The sequence below is a fragment of the Prionailurus bengalensis genome, chromosome X (assembly GCF_016509475.1).
Source record: "Prionailurus bengalensis isolate Pbe53 chromosome X, Fcat_Pben_1.1_paternal_pri, whole genome shotgun sequence".
Classification (NCBI taxonomy): domain Eukaryota; kingdom Metazoa; phylum Chordata; class Mammalia; order Carnivora; family Felidae; genus Prionailurus; species Prionailurus bengalensis.
Genome location: NC_057361.1, coordinates 28,286,832 through 28,313,298, shown reverse-complemented (window position 1 = coordinate 28,313,298; position 26,467 = coordinate 28,286,832). Strand labels below are relative to the sequence as shown.

At 36.4% G+C, this 26,467-nt stretch overlaps 1 protein-coding gene across 6 annotated transcripts in view; it reads left to right on the top strand.

Annotated features, from left to right (window-relative positions):
- DMD (dystrophin) overlaps nt 1-26,467 on the top strand; it is a 2,018,590-nt gene that overhangs the window by 624,228 nt on the left and 1,367,895 nt on the right. For all 6 annotated transcript variants that reach the window (XM_043570319.1, XM_043570321.1, XM_043570317.1 and 3 more), the window contains exons 16-17: nt 4,518-4,697; nt 16,298-16,473. In XM_043570319.1, coding sequence (XP_043426254.1) covers nt 4,518-4,697; nt 16,298-16,473 — 356 coding nt within the window. The remainder of the gene's footprint in view (nt 1-4,517; nt 4,698-16,297; nt 16,474-26,467) is intronic.

Here is a 26,467-nt window from a genome sequence, read left to right as displayed (position 1 = left end):
TTAACTCTAATATAAAACAAAGGTCTGTTATAAATAACATTTTATAATTTTACCTAAATGAAATGATTTATATCTGTATCGATATTGTATGACATAATTAAATCATTTATTTAAAGCTGATCTTAAATATGTTTCCCCAGTTAAATGTGTATCATTTTCCCAAATATTGATTTGTATCATATATTTTTGCTCCATAGTTACTGATCTTTAGGCTTTTAATTTAAAATTGATTCACAAATATATTGCTTGTCATCACAAGCTAGTTTCTTATGGATGAGAATTCACTCCTCAAAAAAGATATACTTTCTGGAGTCATTTGACCACTAAAGACAAATTTCAGAAAAGTGATCTGTATTTGTATCAAAAGAATGCAAAAATGTCAGTGATGTATTTGTAATTTTGTTCCACAGCTGATGAGGAGCCGCTGAGAACTTGATAGAATTCATGTTTGCATTTTTGGAATACTCTTGGGTAGTAAGGAGGCCAGTTAGTGGAACTGAACTAAGTAGTGTTGGGTATGAAAAGGAGGAACTAGACAAGGTTATTTCAGAAGAGGATATTGAGGCCCAGGGGAAAACACACACACACACACACACACACACACACACACACACACACACGGCATGCATAAGCTATCAAAGACCATTAGTAGCAGAGTCAAATTGAGCACCAAGACATCCAGACTCAGGTCCAGCCCTTTTAAGCTATTTCAGAACTCCTCGTATCATTTGGTTCCTTGACAAAAAAAGAACTGTGATCGAGAACCATGATTTCTAACAGTCAAGTGCTACTATGTTGACATTTTTGTGAATAAAAGATTGACTAACCTCAGGACCATGAAAATGCTCAGTAATTATCCAGTATGATTAAAATTCAAATTATGTCACCTTACTTGTGAACAAAGTGAAAATGTGTTTTGTATAAGTCTTACCGTTTGATAGTTTAAGCCAATTAACAAAATCTGACAGCTGGTCTAGAATTTGAGGTAAAATTCCCCTGCTGACTCAGGCAGTGAATAAGAATTTAATGTTCATTAAAATATGTCACAATCTGAGACCCAAAACAGGTACCATCTGTCACCAGTTCCTACTACATACCTAGGTATAGATACAGTGTGCTCAAACTCTTTTATTTATAATCAGTGCAATTTGTTTTTGAAATATTATCACTAATAGCCCATAGGATGTTCTCCTACTTTTCATTTGAGGTGGGAAATGAGGAGTCAAGTATTTCATTTCCTCTTGATCTGTGCTTTTATCCAAACCATGTAGATCTGTTATTTTTCACGGCCCAAACTGATTTTTTATTTGATGTAAATGATCAAAAGCAAAGGAGAGAAGAAACTGTGGCCCTTAGGCGGATTCTAAAACAGAATCAGGCTATCACAGGAAGGCCCAAATTTAAAAGAAATAGGTTCCTGGGTGAGTTTTCTGTTGCCGTGAGGACCTGTGGTGTTTTCCGGGGAAGGACCACCCTGGGAAGCATGGTGGTCCACAGGCCTAGGGTGTGCAGGGGCTACAGTGGACTGTGGAATTGAGGACAGTCTCAAGTGGCTGCGAGCACACGGCAGGGTTGAAGTACTTACAGTGGCTCAGCAGGTCCCTGCTGATAGTGCTGGTACCAAGACTTGAAACCTCACCTCCTGTTACCAATTAATCCAAGTAGAATCGATGGTTCTCAAGAAGTGTGGTCCCCAGACTGGCAGCATCAGCATCACCTGAGAACTTGTTAGAAATGCAAATTCTTAGGTTCCATCCCAGACCTATTGACTCAGAGGGCCTGGAAGTTGGGCCCAGAAATCTGCATTTTAGAAAGGCTTCTAGGTGATTCTGATTCCCCCAGGGATTTCCTGGCCTCTTTGTAAGGATACATTCATTTTGCACTTGAAATCATCTTTTAATGACCACATGGAATATGTCTGTTCTGTCTTCTCGGGCAGCTTATCTATCTCTCGTCCCTCTTTACTACTGGCCTAATCCGGTTTATTGACTGTATCTCCCTGCCTGTTTTGGTTATAGGTCCAACTGCTTGGCCTCTTTGCAAATAAAATATATTTCTTCTTTTGAAATCCTGGGTGACCTCTGCCATGTGTAAATTTTCTAGAGCTTCCTTTTTCTTCCTGAGTTTTCCAGAGCTCTGTGGTTCTCTGGCACTCAAACACTTGTAATTAGTTTTTGATAAGCAGAGAGACATCTTTTTTTATACTCTAATAATAAACAGCAATTAAATCATAGTAATTTAATATGTACACATAAAATGGAAGCATCCAAGTGTTGATAGCCAAGGATAGATGGGAGAAGGTACTTCAATACCGTGATTCAGTGCATCCGGCAGCACCTGGATTTCTTGTCTTCTCCCTCTGTTGGGTGTGGTAGGAGAGTCCTTTGGGTAGTGGGAGTTCATGAAGAAAGAGAAAGAAATATTCTCCCAACAAAGGAAACAAACTGAAAACTAACCTGCCATCACCATTTTTAAAACTATAGATTTAAAATTTACTAGCTAGAAGCTTTGTTTAGTACAGTGCTCTTGTATGGATTTAGGTAAAAATATGTAAATTCAGTAATTCCACAATTTGATTATAATAATGTTTTTACTTCACCTTGAATCCATTTTTTCCTAAAGGTACTCTTTAATGGTGATTTGACTTCCTTTCCCTTTATTTTTGTGATGCTCACCAAGTGTTTCTTCATTTGGCTTAATCTTCACACAGGAGGCTTACTGTCATTTGCCACTAAATCTCTTTGGGTATCCAATTAGTTTTATAGATCATCTAAGAAAAACTCTTTACATGATATGAAGTTGCCCATGAATTTCCAACACAAATTGTTTACTCTTCTTCAGACATAACTCTCAGTTCCTTGTTCTGAAATGTTTCCAAATCATTGCATATTTAGCTTAAATAATGGCATACTCCTTAGCCTTGTGCATACAGCTATTTAAATTAGCTCCTGAAGCCCTGAGAGAGCCAAAGAGGATTGTATTTACATCTTTATATTTTAAAATGCATGCCTTTAATTCTATCATAACCTTTCCCTCCCCCAAAAAAAACCTGAAATGGCTTATAACAAAACAAATACATGCCAAAAATTAAAAGAAAAAAAAAGATTAGGATGCCATAAAGGGATTGGAGGAATCTACAAATTCAAATTTGGGCCCCAGCTCTAGACAGGTAGCATAAACTATTATTTTATTACTAGCCCAAAATGCATTTAAATTTAATGGAAAGCTAATGTGGATTAAACAAACAAAATCAACATATAAAACCAATGCATTACTAAGTTACTACAGTGAAAGTTTTATTTTGATATGCATTCATCTTATGAATCTTAACTCATTTTGATTTATTGCATTCTTTCAAACTGAGAGAAAACAGTGAAAAAAACCATAATTGTTGAGGGAAAATTAGAAATGAACTTCACAACTAGCTTTTATACCTTAAAAGTGGCATGCACTAGGAATCCAGTATAAAGTACACCAGGTGAAGCAGATTCTGAATAAAGGATGAACTCCCAGAGCATTCTTCAGAGCCGTCAGTGCAGGCAGCATGCCAGAATGAGCTACATAAAGTGTCCCTTGCATGGGAGGTGGTGTATTAATTTCTCTATGTACATGACATGTCAGTTCATTAGCAATTGATACATCTGTTTCATGATCATTTATTTGCCATGTGAAATATTAGTTATTCTTAAATTTGCATTTGTTTTGGAAAGACAGGTCTCACTGTTCACTTTATGTTCATTGTACTTGTGGCGAAAAGGAGGGGAAAAGGAGGGGATTATAGCAAAGAAGCTATAAAATAATTGCCTCTTCTTTCTTTTTGTTCTTTGTTGGCAAGCTGAGTCCGGAACTAGTGTTTGGGAGCCAGAGATTGGATTTCCCAAAGTGTAGGGTGACCTTAATGGATAAAGTGAAAGAATAAGCTGCCCGGATCTACTGATTTCATATAAGCCACTTTGTTTATTCATTCCATTTCAACCAAAGGGCGTGGGTCACCCTCTATAACTCACAAAAACTTTGAAAATAGGGATGTTATCAAAATTACTCCATAAAATATATATGTACTTAGAAAACATATGAAGTGATTCCAAAGGATTTATATCGCGTTCAGTTGCTTAGTTCTATTACTTAATGGGCTTTTAAATTCGCTTTAGAAGATAATTACTCAGATAGCCAAATGTTAATTGAATAACAGATACTAAAAAATTTAAAAGTAAACTTCCCTTTGAGTAACACTACTTCTTGTGAGTTCCTCAAATATTTCTAAGTAGCTCCTAAGTTTCTCTACTAGGTGTTTTTCTACATCTGACTTTTATTTTTCTTTCTCTTCAAGCTTCTTGGGAAGATTATTTGGATTATAATCTTCTACTTAGATTCTTATGGGCTCTTGCTCCTTTGCAGGCATGATTGCAGTCTTTTTGTATCTATGCAAATGAGAAAATACATGCAAAAACAATTTGAACTATACTGTTTTATAAAATGTTACGAGGCTTATTATGTACTCTTTCCTGTTTTAACAGGTTTTAAAAACAGATTTAGAAAAGAAAAAGCAAACCATGGACAAACTCTGTTCACTCAACCAAGATCTTCTTTCAACTCTGAAAAACACATTGGTAGCCCAAAAGATGGAAGCATGGCTGGACAACTTTGCCCAGCGTTGGGATAATTTAGTCCAAAAACTTGAAAAAAGTTCTGCACAGGTTAGTGATCCTAATTACTTACCCTGTAATGAATCATCTTTGAGATTCTTGAAATCCTCATTCAAGGCAACAGTATTATAACTCTACAAAGGATATCACTGGATTAGTCCTTGCAAAGTAGTCATTTGAATAAAAACTATGGCTTGTCTTGATAGTGGAGAATGTGGGAGAGGTGAAGGAGTGAGTGCTAATTGACTGAACTAGTTCTTGCCTTAGAGTGTAATTCCTTCCAGTTAAGTGGGAATGAGGATCTGAGTGACTTAGAGCAATTGGACCGAGTGCTGGGGACTGTGTCATCACAACCTGACCCCAAATCACAGATTCTAGAACCTTGAGCGCTGTTAGTTGATCCCTACATTTTACATGTGAGAAAAATGAAACGTAGGGAGGAAAAATGAATTGTCCAAGCGAAGTTGGTGATAGGAGCACGGCTCAGGCCCAGGTCCTTTGATTTTACTGAAGGCTCTGTTTTATTAGGATGAGTAAGAATCTGTTCATTGCATGTTCTTTGTGCCACGAACAGTTAAATCATAACACTAACACACAGGCTGTGGATTAGGAAAGCATCTGTGTACCCTTGTAGTGTCATAATGTGGCTTTCTGGTAAGACTTTTAAAAGTTTTGGTAATTTAAAGGAAATGGGATGATTTTAAAGTAGAAACCTTTGTTATCTGATGTTATTAGATGGTGGAATTGTGGGTAGTCATTCAAAATATTAACATTATATATAATAGCATTTAACACATTATGCCATATTATTTTCCATTATAGAAGCTAACTTTTGTTAATAGGTTGTAGTCCATAGCTCAAAGCACCATTAGCACATCTCTATGAAAGCTATGACCACATTCGGTAGCTTTAGGCATTCATTTCCTTTGTTATGAGACAGTGAAGGGAATTTGTTTTCCTCAGACTTGACATTTGATAAGTATGAAATGTTTGAAATGTTTGTTGAAAGATGAAATGAAGTTTAAAATATTTCTTCCAGAAATATAATTTAAGAAAATGTTACCAGGCAATGTATACGATTTTTAGTCACAGTTGAACTTTCCTTTTGAAATTAAATTCATACTTAAAATTTTAAATTTGAAGGAGTGTATATTGTAATCATTTCCCACGCAGTCATTGGGCATTAATAAAAATTCCATGTGTTTTCCAGTGAATATATTTTTAGCATTTGCTTGAATGGGTAGTGATTTTATAACCATGTCATAATTCTTCTTACTATATATGATCTGGCCATGGCTAGTTTGCATTAGCACTGGAATTTATGTAATAAATATGTGAGACATGAGAACATTTGACACTTTTTAAATCAACAATGATATCATTCCAATATGTACCCATTGGTTCCGTAGATTATTGGTGCTATAAAATGGTCGGTTACCATGTTAAGAAGGATTGGCATTACCTTATAAAGAAAACTGTTTAGAAATGCATCCCTTTAAAGGGTTACGTTTATGGAGATGTAACTGTTAACAGTAGGTCATGTTCTTGTTCACTTGTATTATATCTAGTGCTTTTTAAACTTGAGTCTGCATAATAATCACCTGGGAAACTGATTAAAATGCATAGTCCTAGATTGCATACTCAGAAAATCTCACTTAGTAAACCAGTAATCTGCATGCAGCCTTTGATAGTCTGCAGACCATATTTTTACTAAACACTGAGTTAACAAGACAGTGACACATTGAGCAATACCCACGTTGTGGTTTACTTCCACAGTGCTGCCTGAAATGGGGAAATTGGAGACCTTTCTGTGACTGCAGTATTTAAATATACTTATCTCTTTGGAATGAGCCTACTTTCTAAAAAAAATGTTGTGCATATCATCAAAATGTTACTGATTTGTTATTCTAGTTGGTAAAAAACCTTAGCAACCTTGTTTTTAATGGCCTAAAATTATAAGACTACTGCCTATGGTACTTATTCACCTTCCTGTTTTTGAAATTTTCAAAACCTATAATAAAAAACCACTAGTTCTGGTTCATACAGTTCTTTATAAAATGATGTCCAATATACAGTACAGCATGTATCCACTGTATTTGCCAATAAAATAAAATCACAGACATGAAAGCATTTTGGAGGAAAAAAAAACACTGGTGTTCTTGATATATAGGGCATACTGTTCAGTGAGTCTGGAGGGCTTTTTGTGATTCACTATGTTTTTTTTTTTATTTTTATTTTCAAACATTTATGCACTACTATACCAGATCGTAAGCAGATACATAGACTTACATTAGGCAGGTTGCTTTTTGGAACACTAAGCTTCAGCTTTTCTACAGTTCGATTTCTGGTTTTGTTCATTGCGCCCCCCCCCCCCCCCCCCCGCCAAAGTAACTATCATAGGCCCAGTCCAAATCACTGCTGAGGTGAGTTGGGAGTCTAAGGAAGATAAAAATGAAGGTACCCGAGGACAGAGGAATTGAAACGGAGATAGAGCGAGCCATGAACTAGTATCTTATAACTAAAAAAGCCCTTGAATTTCTTCCTTGCGTGTAAAATTGAACTTGATTGAAAGAACATGGGAAGACGTCCAAGAATGTTGAGGGTAAGGTTGTGACTTTGAAGAACAAAGCTCTCTTGTATGCACATTTTCCAGCATGTTTGCAGGAGTAGAGATGTTGTGAGAATCAGTCCCATTAATGACATGATATACTTAGTCTTCTAAAAATCCTTTTTAGAATTAGTTTAAGGAATGAGGAAAATCTAGTAATGGTTAAAATCCAGTAGGATATAGGAATTGTGACTGAGGTGACAGGGTATCCAATCGTGGTCACATTAAAGGACATGTGTGCCCGAATGTTTGAGTGCTATTCAGGTCAAAGCTTTGAGGGATTTTGACCTTAAGAAATAGTAGCATGGCAAGAGATCAAAATATGAAGAAAAAAATCAACTGTGAGGCTGTTCTCTTGCATTTCAAAGTCAGGGCTGGCTTGACTAATGCCTGGACACAAGCTCAGGACGCTTAAGTTGATAAAAAAGGTGGCGTAAGAAAATAGAAATACTTTCTGTTCCCCAAAGTTAGGAAGAATAATAACCCTTGCTATGTGAATGCTTAAGATGAGAAAAGACAACAAATCAAATAAACTCTGGATAGACTTATTTAAATACTCAAATGACCCTCTGTGTCCTCTACATTTTTTTATAAATATGCTTGTTGAAATTTAGTTTTTTTTTTCTAAATGCTGTAACACTGATGAATGTATTTTTATCTTGATTATAATTAGGGAGTATGATAGAAGTTCATTATAGTTAATACTTTAAACTTACATATAATTTTAGTGATTTGAAACATTTTTCCCCATTTAACTGAAATCATACATACCTCGGAAAGGGCATAATAGTCACGTACTTTATAATGTATTATGGTAGTTTAAGTTAAACTTGGCATTAGGTGTTTAAATGTAACAATATATCTAAACAAGTCCAAAAGTTCCTTAGTTTTGTCATTTTTTTTAGCAGAGTAAATTATCTTCTTGGCCAAAAGTAAGGGATATTTTATGACACATATAAGTTTATACATCTCATTTCCATTTTGTGAATATTTTGCTGTATTTCTATTGACCATTTTTGCAATGTTCTGAACTATAAGCACAAATATCTTAAAGATAAAATGAATATACCTAGGATTCTCCTCTCCTTGAACATGAGAGTACATGTTTATGCTGTTATTTCTGTATCTGTAGTTACAGATGCCCAAACGGAGTAAGTGATCATTATGTATGTATATATCTATTCTATAACATTTGTCTCCTGCTGGGAGTTTTAAAACTCTTGCCAGACATATGAATAGTGTAAAACGTGGTTGAACATAATAAGCCAGTATTTTTAAGAATACCAGAAATGCAAATGGGGCATTCAAAAGTATTAAGATTAACATTTCTTTATTTACTTTTTTTTTTTAGTTCATTCTCATTTTTTAGAGATCCCTCTTTTTACTCTCCACAAAATGTTTTACATGCACATTCTGACTGTGCCCACTCTCAAAGGATTGTTTTGTAGATCTATTGATACTTAAGATGTAGTTACAATTGGCTTGCCTCTCTTCTTTTTGCCAATGATTTTAATTCACAACACTCTAAGGCCTTTCCATTGACAACCCTTTTCATTGGTTCCTGAAAGTTCTCTAAGCCTCATCAACCTGACGCCAATTTAAAAAATGGTTTTATAAAACCTAGAATTAAAATAAAATCCTTCACTTATTTTAGGTTTCTATCTTATTCAAGGACTACCTGAATTCAGAGACTAACCATCTTGAATTTTAGTTAATTGTTTAGGTTAACAGTTATATCAGAAAACTTCCAAGTTACAGCTCAAATAACTTTGGAAATGAACTGTATTCTTTTCCTACCTCCAACTAAAGTAGGTGTTTGAGAATTGCCCTTGTCTATCAGTGTAATAGTTACTATGTTATAAATTCGTTGTCTACAATAACATGATGTAGGCACTGAAAATTTAAGAGACAAGAGCTGAGTTAACTTTTGGAATCTCTCATTACTTCTTTATAAAAAGGGAAGTTTGGACTAGGAAGATTTCCATAACAGTATCCTTCCAGTTCTAAATGCATGTGATATGTTTCTCTTTGTTTGAAATTTTATATAAAACTCTGGAGTAATTAGTGAAGAATTTCCAACTATCTCTGCTATATCAGTCTCACTGTCAGCTGGAAGATGATAACGAAAATACACTTCTCATCCTGTAAAAGAAGACTGACTTCTGAAATGAGTATATTTCACTCATCAGGAGTATGTGATTAAGATACATTGAAAATAAAATAATCAGTATCTATATGATATATTTATTCTTTACAGACAATAAATGAAATACCACATAAAGAAAACATAAGTTTTTGTCTCAGTGTATACTTGATCATCTGCATCCCTAGTTAAAGAAGGTGTTTCATTACTTCATGTCAGGTGGATCAGAAAAAATAAATTTCATTGCTCCTTGAATTTTTGCAGATGCACTTAATTCACACAGTTGCTCAAAATCAGTGTTTAATATGAATCCTGAATCCAACACGAGTCTCTTCTTTCTGATAATTTGTACAAAATATAATATGAAGTGAGGGATAAAATACATGAAATTGAACAGTTTTATAGAATAAGCCTTCTTAATTATTATATATTTTATTTCAAATAGAAATACTTCTTTTTTTGATGTCTTTTGAATATAGATTGTAAGTATTCTCATGATTCCAATGTTTTATCTTTTCAAGATGTTCTATTGCCTTATTATCAGTATCAAAACAAGACCGTAATTAATAATAAAATTTAGGGGTGCCTGGGTGGCTCAGTCGGTTGGGTGTCCGACGTCATCTCAGGTCATGATCTCACATTTCATGGGTTCAAGCCCCGTGTAGGGCTCTGTGCTGACAGCTTAGAGCCTGGAGCCTGCTTCAGATTCTGTGTCTCCCCCTCTCTCTCTGCCTTTCCCCTGCTCACGTTCTGTCTGTCTGTCAGTCTGTCCCTCAAAAATAAATAAAAGTTAAAAATAAATAAATAAATAAATAAATAAATAAATAAATAAATAAAATTTAGTTATCATACCTCTCTCAAGAACTTTGGTACTCCTTTTATACTCCCCTTAGCCATGGTAATTCCTCTGTACTTGTTCATGGGAGAGAGGATTCTATAACCTTTCGATTAGTCACTCAGCCTCCTTTATGAGCACCTGATATTTTTTACCCCAGGTTTCTCACAAAGTTCAACATGTAAAATTCTTTCTGTTGCTTAGAATTGTAAATCCTCACACCATCAGATATTTGAGCCTTGTGCTACTATGCCTGTGGAGATGGTTTTAAGCCTGGCTCGTAATTATGTGCTAAAGCTATTGCTATGTTTATGCAGTATATTTTAAACAGTAGAACTGCAGTTCTTCCATACCTATTAAAAGTCAATTGATCACTGTAAAGTAATGTATATAAAAATTACACAGCAAAAAACTCTGTTCCACAGTTGTCAACCTGATTATAATTTTTAAAATTTCAGGTATTGAAGTTGTTTGATTTTCCCCAAATTTAATTTGAGTTTATCAGGAGCTGAAAGGCATTAAAAGATTGTCATATGCCATTGTGTGCATTTTCAATCTTCTTCTGACTTTATATATGCACGTGTGTATATATAAACACACACTTAAAGGAAAATCACCATTCAGAAACGTGAGCAGGTATAGCAGCAAGTGAACATTGACACTTGGATTTACATTTCTGTTCTGCCACTTACAAGCTGTGTCTGCCTCGAACTTTTACCTCTTATCTGTAAAATGGCAATAATATTATTATTTAGTCTTAGAGCCATGAAGTAATGACAGCCACCATTTAATAAGCCTTCATTGCACGTACTTTTCTAAGTATTTTCAATATGATAATGAATGCAAAGCACTTAGCATAGTGCGTGGGACATGCAAAGACCTTTGTAATTGGTAGGTATTATACGCATTAGTCTTTTAATAATAATGAAGATGACATGATAAAGTAGATAACTGATTCTTCGTAACTTGAATTTTTTTAGTAAGTTTCTTTAACTGTTCAAATAGTAGAATATTTCCTAATGCAAGAAGTAGAACTCTGCAACCCCGAAGAACTTATAAAGGCAAGAATATTTAAATAATTACATGGAAGAATCAAAGATGCAATTAAGAATACAGCCCCAAAAAACCCCAGCACCAACAGAGTTAATTTAAAATGTGAGAGCAGGTGGTAAGTACAACTAGTTGCCCCTAAGAAACCAGAAAAAAGTGGTTGAAATGTTTCCTTTCATTGTATCCCCTTTTATATTCTTTAAATATGCTTGAATATACATACATTTCCCATCCAAATGTGCATTTTAGACAAATGGAAGAGAAGTTGGCAAGAATTCTATTGTTTGAGAGCAGTTTGATTCCTCCAGAACTACCAAAACTGTACAACCTTACTGCAAGATGTATGCCCTAAGACTATCAAGAGGCTGGGCAAATGCTCTTCCAGTTTTTCTCACAGGAGGAAAATGTAACTTTTGGAAATTAACACATGTCACCTTATGAGTGAGAAGTTTCAGTAGAGAATTTTTTTTTTTAATTTTTATGAACATTTAGAAAAGATAGCGGTTATTACTAATAGGTATCGAGAAAACTTTCTGTGTTCAGACATTACATAACTTAATTCTTGAAACTAAGACTTGGCTACATAATTTTTGGGGCCCAGTGGAAAATGAAAATGCAGGGCTTCTTATTCAAATATTATCGAGAATGTCAACAGTGTGGCAGCAGAGCATGAAACGAAGCCTGGGGTTCTTTGAGTGAAGGGACCTGGGTGACGCCATAAATTGCCTGGCATGAGGGTGGCGCTGTTTGCAGCAGCCTTGTGAGACATCTGTTGCCATTCCTATTATTTATATGAAGAAAAGAAGGCAAGAGTCTGAGACACAAATGAACCTACACTAAATGCTACCATATGTCAACTGTGGACCTGGTGTTTGAGAATTGTGAGACCTGGCTCAAAGACCCCCACTTTTAATCGCTGTAAGAAGTCTAAACGAACTCTTTGCCATTTTTACTAGCTGATTAACTGACAGATCAAGGAAATACTATTTAAAAACGAATACATTTTATTTGCATGGTGACATTTGGAAGTCATTTTCTTTTTTTTTTTTTAATTTTTTTTCAACGTTTATTTATTTTTGGGACAGAGAGAGACAGAGCATGAACGGGGGAGGGGCAGAGAGAGAGGGAGACACAGAATCGGAAACAGGCTCCAGGCTCTGAGCCATCAGCCCAGAGCCCGACGCGGGGCTCGAACTCACGGACCGCGAGATCGTGACCTGGCTGAAGTCAGACGCTTAACCGACTGCGCCACCCAGGCGCCCCTGGAAGTCATTTTCAATATACTAATAATCAAAATGGAAGTGTGTGGGGGATGGGTGAAATAAGTAAAGAGGATTAAGAGTATACTTAAATTGATGAATACTGAGGAGTGTACAGAATTGTTGATTCATTATACTGTACACCTGAAACTACTGTAACACTGTGTGTTAATTGAGCAAAAAAAATGAGGAAAGGTGACTGAATAAGAATTTAGTTAGGTACACTCAATGTTTGTTGAATATAATGCAAACTATGTTATATTCTAATTTTGACCCTGCTCTACTCAGCATTTTAATGGAGACCTTAAGTCATTCTTATTAGATTTTTATTTGTCCTGATGTTTAGTTGTTTTAATGTATTTGGATGACATAATTCCATAGTTCTAAAGATACATGGGAATGATAGACTTAAAACAACAATTTGAACAGAAAAGTTCTGAAATTTTTCTCTGCCTGCAGAAGCAACATTTAGCAGAAAATGTTTTATTGTAGAAAGTTGGAAAAAAGAATATAGAAATATATAGTCTACGATTGAAATTACCTGTGCTTTCTCTGCCAAAACATAATCACTGATAGTTATATTTTGCATTCTTCACTCGGTACTATAATGTAAACATTTTCCAATGACATTGAAAATTTTTGGCACATGTACAATAACTCTATCACATGCCTGTCCTGTAATTTCTTGAAGCTAGTGCCTCCAGACATTAAGTTTTTTTCTGTTTTACCATTATGCTGATCCTATGAACAGGGACAAGTGTTATATGCAGCCTATAGCATCAAATACATTTAAATATGAGGCTATTGACTGAGGGAAATTTGCTTATGAACACTTAAGAAGAAACTACCTTGATTACTGGATGTTTAGTGCATGTAATTAGTTTGCATACTTGTATTTTTCATGTGGCACACACTTGTCTCACAATTGTTTGTGTGTTTGTCACCTTCACTACTATGCTGTAAGATCACTAAAAATCGAGATTCCATTTTATGCATTTCTGAATGTTCCGTAGTGATACATTTAGACTATATGTTGGAATTTAATTAAAACGTGATTCAGCTGCTGAGCAACTCATATAATTTTAGTTTGCCTTAATTACATAGGAGGTCCAAAGCTAAGAAACCTAAGTTTAGGAGCACCAATCAGATTAAATCTAACTCTAGCCCATACCTGGTATTTTAAAACTTGGAAATAAGATTTATCAGAGTCATGATTATCAGTCTTCACATCTTTAAGACTGTCAGATAGGAACAATACTCAGCTTCCTCTTTGTCGGTTCAGGGTTCAAAACAAGCTTTAAATGAACCAAGTCATAATAAGACAGGCTTCCATTAGGTGTAAAACTTTGCTAATGGAAAAATTTGCTACCATATTCAGGAAGGAGTTGTCTCCTTCTGGGAATAGTAAATCCTATAGTAAGTGTAAGGTTATACTAAATGACCTCCATAATCCCTTCCTCTCTGTGTTTCTAATGATTCTAACACATAATTAAGTGTTTACAGTCAATAAACTAAAAGTCATGGGGGAAACATAGTAGTTGACCTTGTGGTTTTTATTTGATTATATGGCTAGGTTTTGAAAGTTATTATTAATTTGTCATATATAACAAATAATATCCTATGGCTACAGGGTCAGTGCACCATTGTTGTTGTTGTTGTTGTTTTCATCCTGAAGGAAATGGAGGAATATTTCCAATTATAGTAATGATTATAGTGTAGAACAATTGCAGGTTTGTGTCTCACTATTAATTCATTAGATTATTTTTTCTTTCTTAGAAGGTTTGCCATATTCCTAAATGCCTTTTCATAGTATGTGTTGTTGCCATTTCTCTTTAACCTCCCCTCCATGGGTACATCTATCCAGTTTAATAAGTATCAATGAGAAGATATTATAACTTTATAGAAATTAACTCCATAGCCAGATATTCAGTAGCACAAATGTTTCACAACATTAGATACAACTGTAAACAGTAGGTTTGCATTTTCAGAATTTCTGCATTCTGGTACCTAACATAAAATTAAAATTTCCCCCGAACAGTATTCCCTTCAAGCCATCATTGTATACAAAAAAATTTGCTCGTGGTTAAAAAATACTATTCTGAAATAATGAAATACTCTTGGAATCCTCCTCAAAAACTACATTTTTTATTTATTAAAGGTAAACTTAATTTGATTATGTAATGATCATTTTGTGTTGAGTGCAGGTAGGTTTGAGGTTATATTTTAAGCATTTCTTGACAGCTGTGTTACTTTCTGCCTCCATTTTGGTGTAACTTGTCAACGGACTGTATAAGTATTGTTTGAGGCTCAATGATGGATTCTAAATCATGAATCCATGGAGATCTTAAAGAAGATAAAACCAGTGCTTGACACATGCGTAAACTCAGTATTTCTTAATGTCCTTTAAAAAAAACAAACAAAAAAACCAAAAAACAAAACTAGCCTACCGAAATGGAAGTCTCTAAGTCCTTGACATATGGAAGGGCAGCATTTCTAAAATGTATTTGTCAAAACCAATTTTTACACAAGACATTGTGACAAAAGATTTCATTACATCACTGACAATTGCCTCTTTGGAACCTGCAATAAGAAGATCCTGAGACTTCCCTGATTTCCTCCCATTGAAGGAATCAGTCATGTGTGAGGTAGGGAGGTTATCCCAGACCCTTTCCATACCTCTTGGCATGGTCAGGAAAATTAGTCAAACTGATTTGAGCTCAGTCAGATCCCTAGCTCTGTGCACGTCAAGTACCTATAAATGGGTCTAATGAAGGCCTCTTTTGGTCTCCCTGTACATTGATCTTCCAAATGATTTAGATTACTAGAAGAGTAATAATGGTTAACATCTCAACAGGTAACTATTCAGTTCTAATCACAGGAGGACTGTGTGAGAGGGAGTTGGTAGTTAGGGAAGGAAGGGAGAGTGTCTCCCCATTGCACAGCTCATCTGGTATTGCCCATTTACTGAGATGATGGCTTCTCATCATTTGGATCACAAACCATATTATTCCAAACAGTGGTGATCTCCACTTAATAGATGGTTTTTTAAAGGTCTAAACACAAAGTTAGTGTGCTTCTAAACCAAGAAGTATCTTTAATGCTAACGGTGGAAACTCAAATATTTTAAGTTACTAATTAAACAAGGGTAGTATGCTTTTTAGCTTAAATATGCTTTTGGACTAGTAGGTACTTTATGTTAACCTTTTTTTTTTTTGTAGTCTTAAAGGGTATTTCACTTATTTGATTAAAAAGTCATTTATTGTCAAGTTCAAATAATTTTGTCTAAAAAGGTGTGGATGATAACTAATTAGTATATATGATAACTAAATATGCATTCACCATACTAATAAGCATCTGCAGTATGCTAAGGCAATGAAGTTGGTGCTGGTCTACCTTATAAAATTTATATTAATGTGGTAAGCACTTTAAACAGTACGTTTAATTAACTGTCAGAGTGAAACCCTACATTTTTCTCCTTTGCCCGCCCCCCCTTTATTTCCCATAGCTTGACCAATCAATTGAAGAGACGCTAAATTTACTTCTGGTTTTGAGATTACTTCCCTTTGTGATTTAACTCAACATAAGTTAAGTCAGATCAAACAATTTGATTTGGGTTCAATATGGTGCTATTTTGATCTGAAGGTCAATTTACCAACAGGCAGGGACAGTTTCTCATTATTTTCCTTTGCTGCTCCGTGCAGTCTTTACTGAAGTCTTTCAAGCAATGTGTGACCTCTGTTTCAATACTTCTCCTAGATTTCACAGGCTGTCCCCACCACTCAGCCATCACTAACACAGACAACTGTAATGGAAACGGTAACTATGGTGACCACGAGGGAGCAAATTCTGGTAAAGCATGCCCAAGAGGAACTGCCACCACCACCTCCCCAAAAGAAGAGGCAGATTATTGTGGATTCCGAAATTAGGAAAAGGTGAGAGGCTCTTACTCATGGCTTTATCCTGAAGCAAAAAGTAATTGTTAAGCAGGAAAACTCATTTATAGCTGTTGGATGGTAGTGCGTTTATTTAAACAATATTTCTAGAAGCCTCAGGTGCCTGTAATGTCAGTTAAGTTAGAAAAATTGTGAAGTGAATTTTAAAATTTGCCCCAGGAATCGGCATCCTAACAAAAGCTTAATGCTTAATGGAAATATTGTTTTCCTGGATTAAAAGAAGAAACCACGGGTGATGAACTGCCACAGACTCATTTTATCCTGAGTTTTTCCCCCCTTATGAAGAGTCTGTTTGTTCAGTGCCTACTTTTGCATTACGTGTCTTTTCTTCCAGTAATGGAAAGTACATTTTCATGAAGAAGAAGTACACCTATAATAGACAAGATCCATTCTGCTAGTTTATGAGAACATAATGTCTCAATCTGCACATCCTAAATCAGGAGTAATTACAGAATAGATTTCCTGTTCTTTGATATTTATAAAGTCTTATCTTGAAGGTGTTAGAATTTTTAACTTGTCTTTTGGTGGATATTTGCAACTAGACATTGTAGATAAGTTAGGTATTATGTACATCCTTGGGTATATTAAAATGATGAGAATAAAATTTCATAAATGCAGAACTACCATGAAAGTCATAAAAGGGTACAGTTTCTTTTTCTTTCCAATTATTATCATTCTAAGATTAAGAAAGAACATTAAAATCTGCCTTATGTTTCTTAGCAGCATATGTTTAGGAATGCGTGGAACACTTGACATTAGAATTTATGTATACAAGGGTATAGAAGTATGAGAAGAAGAACACATACCTAAAAATAGCATGTCAGATGTTCTAGACAAAGGAAAAAAAAACACCTAGAGAAGTTACTCAAGTACATTATTTGGGACTTTAAATACTTCTCTTTTAATCCGTGATTTGTAACCTGCTGTCATAATTCCCGCAGTGAACTGCTAGGCTTTTCTCCCTGGTTGTATCTGCGTGGCTGGGTGAATCCTCTCATCCAATGGTCAGCAAACTAAAGCCAGTTGACTAGGTCCACCTTACTTCCAGTTTTTGTATGGCTCATGAGCTAAGAATTCTTTTTATATTTTGAAATGGTTGAAAATGATCAAAAGAAGGATATTTTGTGACATGTGAAAATACTATGAAATTCAGGTGACAGTGTCCATAAATAAGGTTTTATTGAAACACAGCCACAGTCATTTATATATACATCATCTGTGGTTGCTTTAACATTACAAGGGCAGGGTTGGGTGATTACCACAGAGACTATATGGCCCACAAAGCCTAAAATATTTACTATCTGGCCTCTCACAGAAGAAGTTTGCTGACCCTCATTCCAGTTAAATGGTTCTTTGAATCTTTAAGCATTAGCATTCTATTTGGGGCAACAGCTTTCAAGGATCTACTCCTAATAGTAGCTGAAAATTTAACATTGATGGAAAAAAAAAAACATAATGGCAGAAACAAATCTGTAAAGCTTTTAATGAATCTGCATTTTATGAACCTAATAGCATGGATATTAATTTCACGTCATGTGAAACATGTGTCTCCAGACAGTGCTTAGTGGAGGCATGGATTTACGGATCCTTTGTGACAACTCAACAACTCTTCACCAATTTTCTAAGCAGAGCAGTGTGGAAACCTAGTTGTCTTACCCTCCTAATGTGTTCAACATTCTACTAATACAGAAATCAGCAGAACAAGTTGATTCATGTCCGTCTCTCTCTTGGCTCCTGCCAAGTATATTCTTGGCTTCTGTTTGGTGAATGTTATTTGGTTAAAGAAAATAAGTTCTGATTGCTTTTTGTTTTCAGGAAAGTGTGGGTAGTGGTGAAATATTTTGTCTCCTAAATTCTGTTCGCATCTTATCCTCTCAGCAGTTTTTATAAGTGCCTGAAATGAGATGACCAATTGGGACCCTAAAGAATATATTACTTAAATAAAAGCTAACACTTACCGATGATTTTATTGTGTGCTCAGTGCTAGATTAAATGCTTTATCTGCATAGCATGTTTATTCTTCGCGGTTACCCTACAAGATAAGTATGGCTAATATTACTATTATACACTGCTATAGAATATCTGAGCCAGGATCTCAACTGAGGTAGCGTACTACAGAAGCTAGACTGGGTAGGAATATGTTTCTTCAGTAGATAAATGATTAACGTGATCTTACGTCTTGGTTTCCCTAAATCCATCCCAGGTTATATGTTTTGTGATATCATAATTATATGTAAGACCAACTTTCACTGTCAAATATGTCCAGATATGGACAGTACAATAAGATGGATGCTTTATATAAGATTCTAGATCAATAAATTTGTACTGAACAAAGAGCAGAAACACGTGAACATTTAGGACGGTTAAATTCAATAAGTGATTGGGGTGCCTGTGTGGCTCAGTCAGTTAGGTGTCTGACTTTGGCTCAGGTCATGATCTCACAGCTTGTGGGTTCAAGCCCTCTGTCGGGGTCTGTGCTGACAGCTCAGAGCCTGGAACCTGCTTTGGATTCTGTGTCTCCCTCTGTCTCTCTGCCCCTCCCCCACTCACATACACTCTCTCTCTCTCAAAAAATAAACATTTAAAAAACTTTAAAAAAATAAAAAAAAATCAATAACTGATAATTGTCTACAGGATGACAGCTGCTTAAGAGAGTGTAATGGTTCAGGTTGCATCATACAAACATGACTGAAAACTTCATGATAGCTCGTGCCTGTCTCTTGTCCCATGTGAGAACCACTAGCACTTAACTGTCAAGACGGTAGTCTTGACAATCTTTTGAATGCTCATCTTTTAAAAATGACCTCCTTTTTCATTTTCTCTGACACACAACTAGTTCTGCACCTACCACTGGCTTGTTTTGTACCTTTGCCTAATTACTATTGTAGTATCTCATAAATGCATGTGTTTTGCTTTTTTGATTTCATTTGAATTGCTTCTTTATGTTGATTCAAGTCTGGCACTAAGTGAATGACCCTGAGATCTTACTTACAGCTTCATATCTGACTCTCTCCCCTAAATTTCATGTTTATATCTTTATTTTATTTTTTTTTATTTTTTAATGTTTATTTATTTTTGAGAGACAGGGCAATGCAACATGAGTGGGGGAGGGGGAGAGAGACACACACACCCAGAAATCCGAAATAGGCTCCAAGCTCTGAGCCATCAGCACAGAGCCTGATGTGGGGCTCAAACTCACAGAGCTGCGAGATCATGATCTTAGTCGAAGTCGGACACTTAACCGACGGAGGCACCCAGGCCCTCTCATGTTTATGTCTTTAAAACTATGTACTTTACTTGTGCATCTAGTCAGTGTGTCAATATTTTTAAATCAAATGCAAACCATTGTTGCCTCTGTTTATTTAACTACACCAACTTTTACATTGTGCAAATATTTTACTTCTTAAAATTTCTTGCCTGTATGTCCAAAGGAGTGGCCAATATTGGGAAAAACATGGACTTTGGAACCAGAATTACTCATGGTTGAAACCTGCCTGTCTTAACTATAAGCTTATGATTCCAGGCAAATTATCTAATACCTGTGCCTCAAATTCACTCTCATCACTTTATAAAATACTGAGGATGAAGTGGAAACATTTGATATAGTGCCTGTAAGGTAGTAAGAATTCAGCGAATGCAGTAGCTGTTGTTCTTGTCATTTGGATATGGTGGACATGGAAGGGTTAGGGGTGGATGTGGTGGAGGTGATGGAGGTGGGAGAGATGGTGATGGAGACAGTGGTGGGAGAGGTGGTGATGGTGATGAAGGCAGAAGTCGGGGTGGGGGTGGAAACGGTGATTATGTGCTATTGGTAAAAAAAAAAATCCCATAATAAACGTCATCTCAAACTTAAAGAATATAACAACAGATTACCTTCTCATCTTCCTCTTGAAAACAAAATTTACCACCTGACTTCTCCATTTCTGTCAATCTCAGCTCTCCTGTCTTGTCCCTTATTTATTATTATTGCATTATACTATTGGGCTAGTGAGCATTTCAGTTATTTCCCAATCATTCTAACTGCCAACTCCATAACCTAAGCCATATATGTCCATGCTGTGATGCTTGCCCCCTTTCTGATTAATCCACATCAAATTAATGTATCTAAAATGTGGCTTTTATGCTGACCTTCCAGACTTGAGATCGTGGTAACTCGTTACCCCCAAAATAAAACATAACTCACTTCTTACGATATTCAATATTATCTCCCACCACTCTTATTTCTAGCTTCCCCAGCATCTTTCCACTTCAGCCAGTAAATTACATTACCTTCTTTTGGTAGATGTCTTACTGTTACCCACATCAATTTTTCTCATCACCACTTACAACAAAGGGGTCCTATTATTATCCTCCTTTATATTTTACTTAGATCCCATATATATAGTACCATGCATGCAATAGTCAACGAATATTTGTTGAAAGAGTGAATAAATACAGTTCAACTAATTGTGATGATTAACATTTTATATTCCTTGGCACTTAAGAATTTCGCCTGGTTCTTCATGGAATGGGTGTTAATAAACAAATGAACATTCTAATAAACTTTAATAATTCTATTTTTGCCCATTAGGACATTGTCATTTACTCCCAACTGTTAAAGGATTTAAGACTCGGCTTTGTACCACACTTGTTTTTTTTTGTTTTGTTTTGTTTTTAATATCTAAGATGTGTTTAGTTGATTCCTTAATAATTACACAGTTTCTACTGTTGTTGTATTTACTGCATAAATTGTCCTCCTCACACTAAGATATACAAAAATGTTAATGATGTTGGGTCACAGGGTAATTATTTTTAACAGTAAATTATCCCTGCGGTTCAGTGATATTATTTTACATATAGGTAATTATCAGAGTATGGAACTCAGACTATGTTAAAACTAGATCTATTATCTAGTTAATTGGAATTTATTGAGGAGATTAGTTTCTAATCATGTAGCAGTTCTTTTAAAAGACGTTCATAACAGCTTTCATTTACATTTTTGCATCAACCAGGTGAAACCAACTGCAAATTGAATCTTTTTTTTAGGTAAATGCTATCTCAATAAAGATAATTTGCCCAAGTATAGTGTTAGTAAATGAGTATCTTTGACCTGAAGAGGAGTATAGAGACATTTGTAAATACCGAAATTCACCTAGTCTTTTTATCTTCTCCTGGCTGAGCAGACTTGAGTCTTCAGTTTGCTTTCTCTGACTGTTCCTTGCATGCTTACTAAATGGCAGAATAAATTGCTGGGTCAGTTACAGGCCTGCGTTAGTTAGTTAGTTAGTTAGTTAGTTAGTTAGTAAGTTAGTTAGTTAGTTTTATTTTGCAGCTTAATTGTTTTTGTTTTGTTTTGCTTTCTTTCTTTTTATGTCCATTTCCTGACATGAATTTATGTCACAGCATTGAAAGGAAGTTAGATAAGTGTTAGATAAGACCCCTTCTGCAGTTTTATAAGATCATTGCCTAAAATATTTTTGTGTCGGATATTCATTTGAACTTTGCTTCCCAAATTATAATCTGGAAGTGATAAACTAAAACAATTTAGTTTATTTCAAGACTCTAACTAGATAATTAATATGTCTAAGCTATTTTTTTTTAATTTTCTATATGATAATTTGATCCTAAAATACTCAGGGTGTTGGTCTCAGTGATAACATTTTTGCCCCTAGGCAGGATCCAGAAAAAAATGAAACTTTGCATCTTTTATCGAAGGAGATGAGACTCTGGAGTTGTCTACAGTTACAGGTTAATTGAAATCCGGAAAGGTTAAATAACTTGCTTTCAGTTGCAAAATAAGGACTACTGCTGAGTCTCCTAATTTCTATTCCAGTGTTAGAGTTGCAATGGCTTGCTTCTCTTTATGTATTGGAGTCAAATGACCTTGGTCATAGACTCAGATTTCAGTTTAGAAACTATTTTTGGTGAAGAATAGAAACCTTACACTCCATCTTCAGATATTCCAAAAGATCACCACCTACTTTAGATTCTTAAAATTATTTTGTCATATAAGTCAAGAATAACTTAATAAATATGTTTTGGAGAATATAGGAATGTGAATTCTAGAGGCAAACTAAAGGGCCAGAGAATACCTAGAGCCGTGACATTGTTTGTGCAGTGCATTAAACAGCAGCATCACTTGGGACCATATTAGAAATGCGAATTTGGAGGGGGCTGCGCCAAACTTGCTGAATCACACACTCTGCAGGTGGGCCTAGGAATCTTTTACAAGCTCCCAGGACATTCTGGTAAGCCTTAAGGTTTGAGAACCATTGCCCCCAAACAGTGCTTCTTATATATTAGCATAAATCAGAATTATCTGGAGGGCTTATGAAAAGACAGATTGCTTCTTCCTATCAGAGTTTCCGTGACTTTAGGTCTTGAGTGGTGCCTGAGAAACTTAATTTCTTTTTTTTTAAGTTTATTTATTTATTTATTTTGAGAGAGAGAGAGAGAGAGAGAGACATAAAGACAGAGAGAAAGAGAGAGAGAATGAGTAGGAGAAGGCAGAGAGAGAAAGAGGGAGAGTCCCAAGTGGGCTCCACGCTGTCAGTGCACAGCCTCACGCGGGGCTTGACCTCACAAACCATGAGATCATCACCTGAGCAGAAATCAAGAGTTGGACACTTAACTGACTCAGCCACCCTGGCGCCCTGAGAAACTTAATTGCTGACAGGTTCCCAGGTTATGCTGATGCTTCTGGTTCAGGACCCACCTTTTGGAAATCAGTGCCCTTGAGCATCATCGTAGCTGCAGCCTGACTCTTGATTCTTTTTCCCAAACCAGTCTCACTGATAGGAACCATTAATTCCCAGTTAGGCTAAGTGATGCTCCTGATCCATCTTGTGACACCCCTATTGCTTTATGTTGAAATGATCTATTCACATACCTGTTTGATCCACTCGACCTAAAGCTTCACTAGGCCAGGGTCCATACCTCACTCCTTACCTGGTGTGGGGTCTTCTATATGGTACATGCCCAATACATGTTAAGAACTGAAATGCACTATAGTGGAACTGGTCCTATAAAATAGTCTGCATAGTTCTGGATATCTAACTACAGCAGGTGTATGAAAATGTGCTCTTCCAGAATGCAAGTCATACAGGGATGCCAACAGAGAGAAAGGCGAGGCCATATTCCCAGAGCCATGACATGCTTTTTTATTTGTTCCCTGAGTGAAGGAAATGGTAGTCCTATTTATTATTTATTCATCTGAAAGAAGAAGCATAGCTGCGTGCCAGGAGAAGTTGGTTTTTAATCAGAGGATCTGAACTACCTCTTTTTTCCTTACTTGTGTTTCTTTCCTTCACCCTTTCCTACACTGAGCACTGAAACTGACCTCAGCAAGGTCACCAGAGAGCTCCTTAATTGCTGACTCCAAAGGTCACTCTTCAGTTCTTGTCTTCTTGACCTTCGTGCTGTGCTTGACAGTGATGATGATTAGTCCCTTCTTGAAATTTTCCACTCCTTTGGCTTCTGGGTCATTGTTCCCTCCTGTTTCTTTTTTCCTCTCTGCTTTCTTGCTGTGGCTTCTCAGTCTCCTCGTCTTATCTCTTTAATAGTCTCCACAAGATTCAAATTTTGGTTTCATTTCCTTCTCACAACGTGTTCTTTCCCAAGGCAGTCTCATTTATAGTCTTCTGTCTATTGGCCATCTATAGCGGATGATTTCTGAATTAATATCTCCAGCTTGACCTCCCTCCTCTTGATGTTCCTATCTATGTGATCCAAATGTTTATTGGACATTTGCACCTGGACTTCTTAGAGAAGTTTCAGATGTAGTTCCACAGTATACACTGCACAACGTTAGAGAGCACCATTCACATCATCGATTCTGAGAGCAGCGCCTTGTGGCGTTATGCCGTGAACAACCTGTGCAACCATTTCCAGTGGTCCTAAAACCTGCCCCCTCAATAAAACCCTCCAAGTGTGCCCATTAGATTCTCTTTAATTTAGCCTGTCCTTCATATACAGGCTTCATCCTAATTTAGTCTCTGATCATTTTCTGCATGAAATTTGTAACTGATCCCGCTGCCTCTACATTCACCCTTCTTCCTCATATACTTCACAGCCTCCTGAGGGCCATCTTAAAATGCACCTCTAATTAGATCATTGCTCTCTGCCCATAGTCCTTGAAATGCATAGCACAAAACTTCCTTTCTGATCTTTAGCTGCCTGCCTCTCCAGCTTCACTCCCTTTTCCCCTGCCCATTTCTTTATATGCCACTGCTCCTCAAAATAGTCTGCAAGCTGTTTATTACCAGGGCACCATGAGATAAGGAGCTTGGGCTAGAATGTAAATCAATGCGCTGCTTCCTTTGTCAAGAAAGTTGTGCAATTAAAAAGAAATCAGATGGAATAGTATGCTTTGTGCCTTGGTTGATTTATACTCTGGTGACTTTTTCTTGCCACAGACTACTAACAAATAGTTCACAGATTGGCCACAAACTGCTTTTCCAGTGACACTGCCCTCTCCTCAGCTTTAATCAACCACTCTCTGATCTCCAAAATGCTCTCTGTTGCTTCAAGTTTCTCTTTCTTTGCACCTACTGTTATCTCTCTCTACCTAAGATTGTCTTTTCTTTACTTTGCCTTTTCCACCTCTCACATTATCCTTGCTTCCCCAATGAGCTTAAGTAGATTTTCTCCCAGGCATTTCTCAGCCTTACTAACACTTCCATTAAAGCACTTGCAGAATTCTATTGTGATGATTTTGGTTTTGCATATCTGTATCTCCAGTGAACTCCTTGAGGGCATGAACCTTTTCTTTTCAACTCCTGACTTACAGCTATAACCCAGAAGTTAGCACATCACGGGTATTCACTAAATATTTATGGGATATTAAGTGGATATTTTGTCAGAGTCCTATCAGGAAAACAGAAACAATTCTAGGTGTTTCGGAGAGAGGAAACCTAATACAGGGAATTGGCCAAGCAGGTGGTAGAAAACTGGGAAGTAACTGGGATAGGGAAGCAACCCAAAACACTAGCGTGTCTGGAGTTTGAGGAACAACGCAGGGAGAGGAGGTTACCAAAGCCCCAAAGCTGGAGCCTTCCAACAGGGTCTAACACTCTCAGGACAGCCAGGCAAGAGTTTGGATCAAAGGAGGGAGGAGCCACCTAAAGGAAACTAAAGCCACAACGGAGATGTAGCTGCTGTAGAAATACCACCAACAGTAGAATGCAAAGCCAAAACACCTTGACATCTTTCTTCCCTCTTTATGTATTCTGCCAGTGCGTTCAATTGAACAAACCTAACTGGAAGCCAGAGGACAAGCAATGGGGGGAAATGTAGGTCCCTCAGATACAGAGAGGGCAAAAGAAATGTGGTGAGCGGATCTGAGAGTAAATGTGCCTATGACTGCACAGGTTGGTTCTGACCTTGGATCTTCCACTCAGAAACTATGTGACTAAAGAAAGTCACTGAACCTCACTCAGTATCTATTTCTTCGTCTCTGAAATGGAATTTATATGAATTTTCCTGTTTGCCTTCACACTGGGAAGATTTGATTATGTGTGCCTGTCTTGTTGACTGTTGAGGTAAAAATAATACATCTTTTTCCCAGGAGAAGGCTGAATTCCCAATTACTAATTTAGAATAGTTATCCTCCCATTACTACATTTGTGTTAGAATAGAGAATATTTTTGTTCTGACATCTTCTGAGAATATTCTTATTCTTCTGTCTTCCCTGGTCAGGAGCTTGTATCTCTATAAATCAATATAAATCACGCCATCGCACACAGATAAAATTATACCTAGCTCCTACGGACTGAATTGTGTCCCCCCCGCCCCAACATTTCATGTGCTGAAGGGCTAACTCCAATTTGGTAGAATTTGGAAACTAGGTGTTTGGGAGGTGATCAAGTTTAGATGAGGTCATGAGGGTGGGGCCCTCATGATGAGATTAGCACCCTTCTAAGAAGAGACAGCAGAGAGCTTGCTCTCTTCTTCCCTGCTGTGTGATGATGCTGTGACAAGATGACTATCTACAACC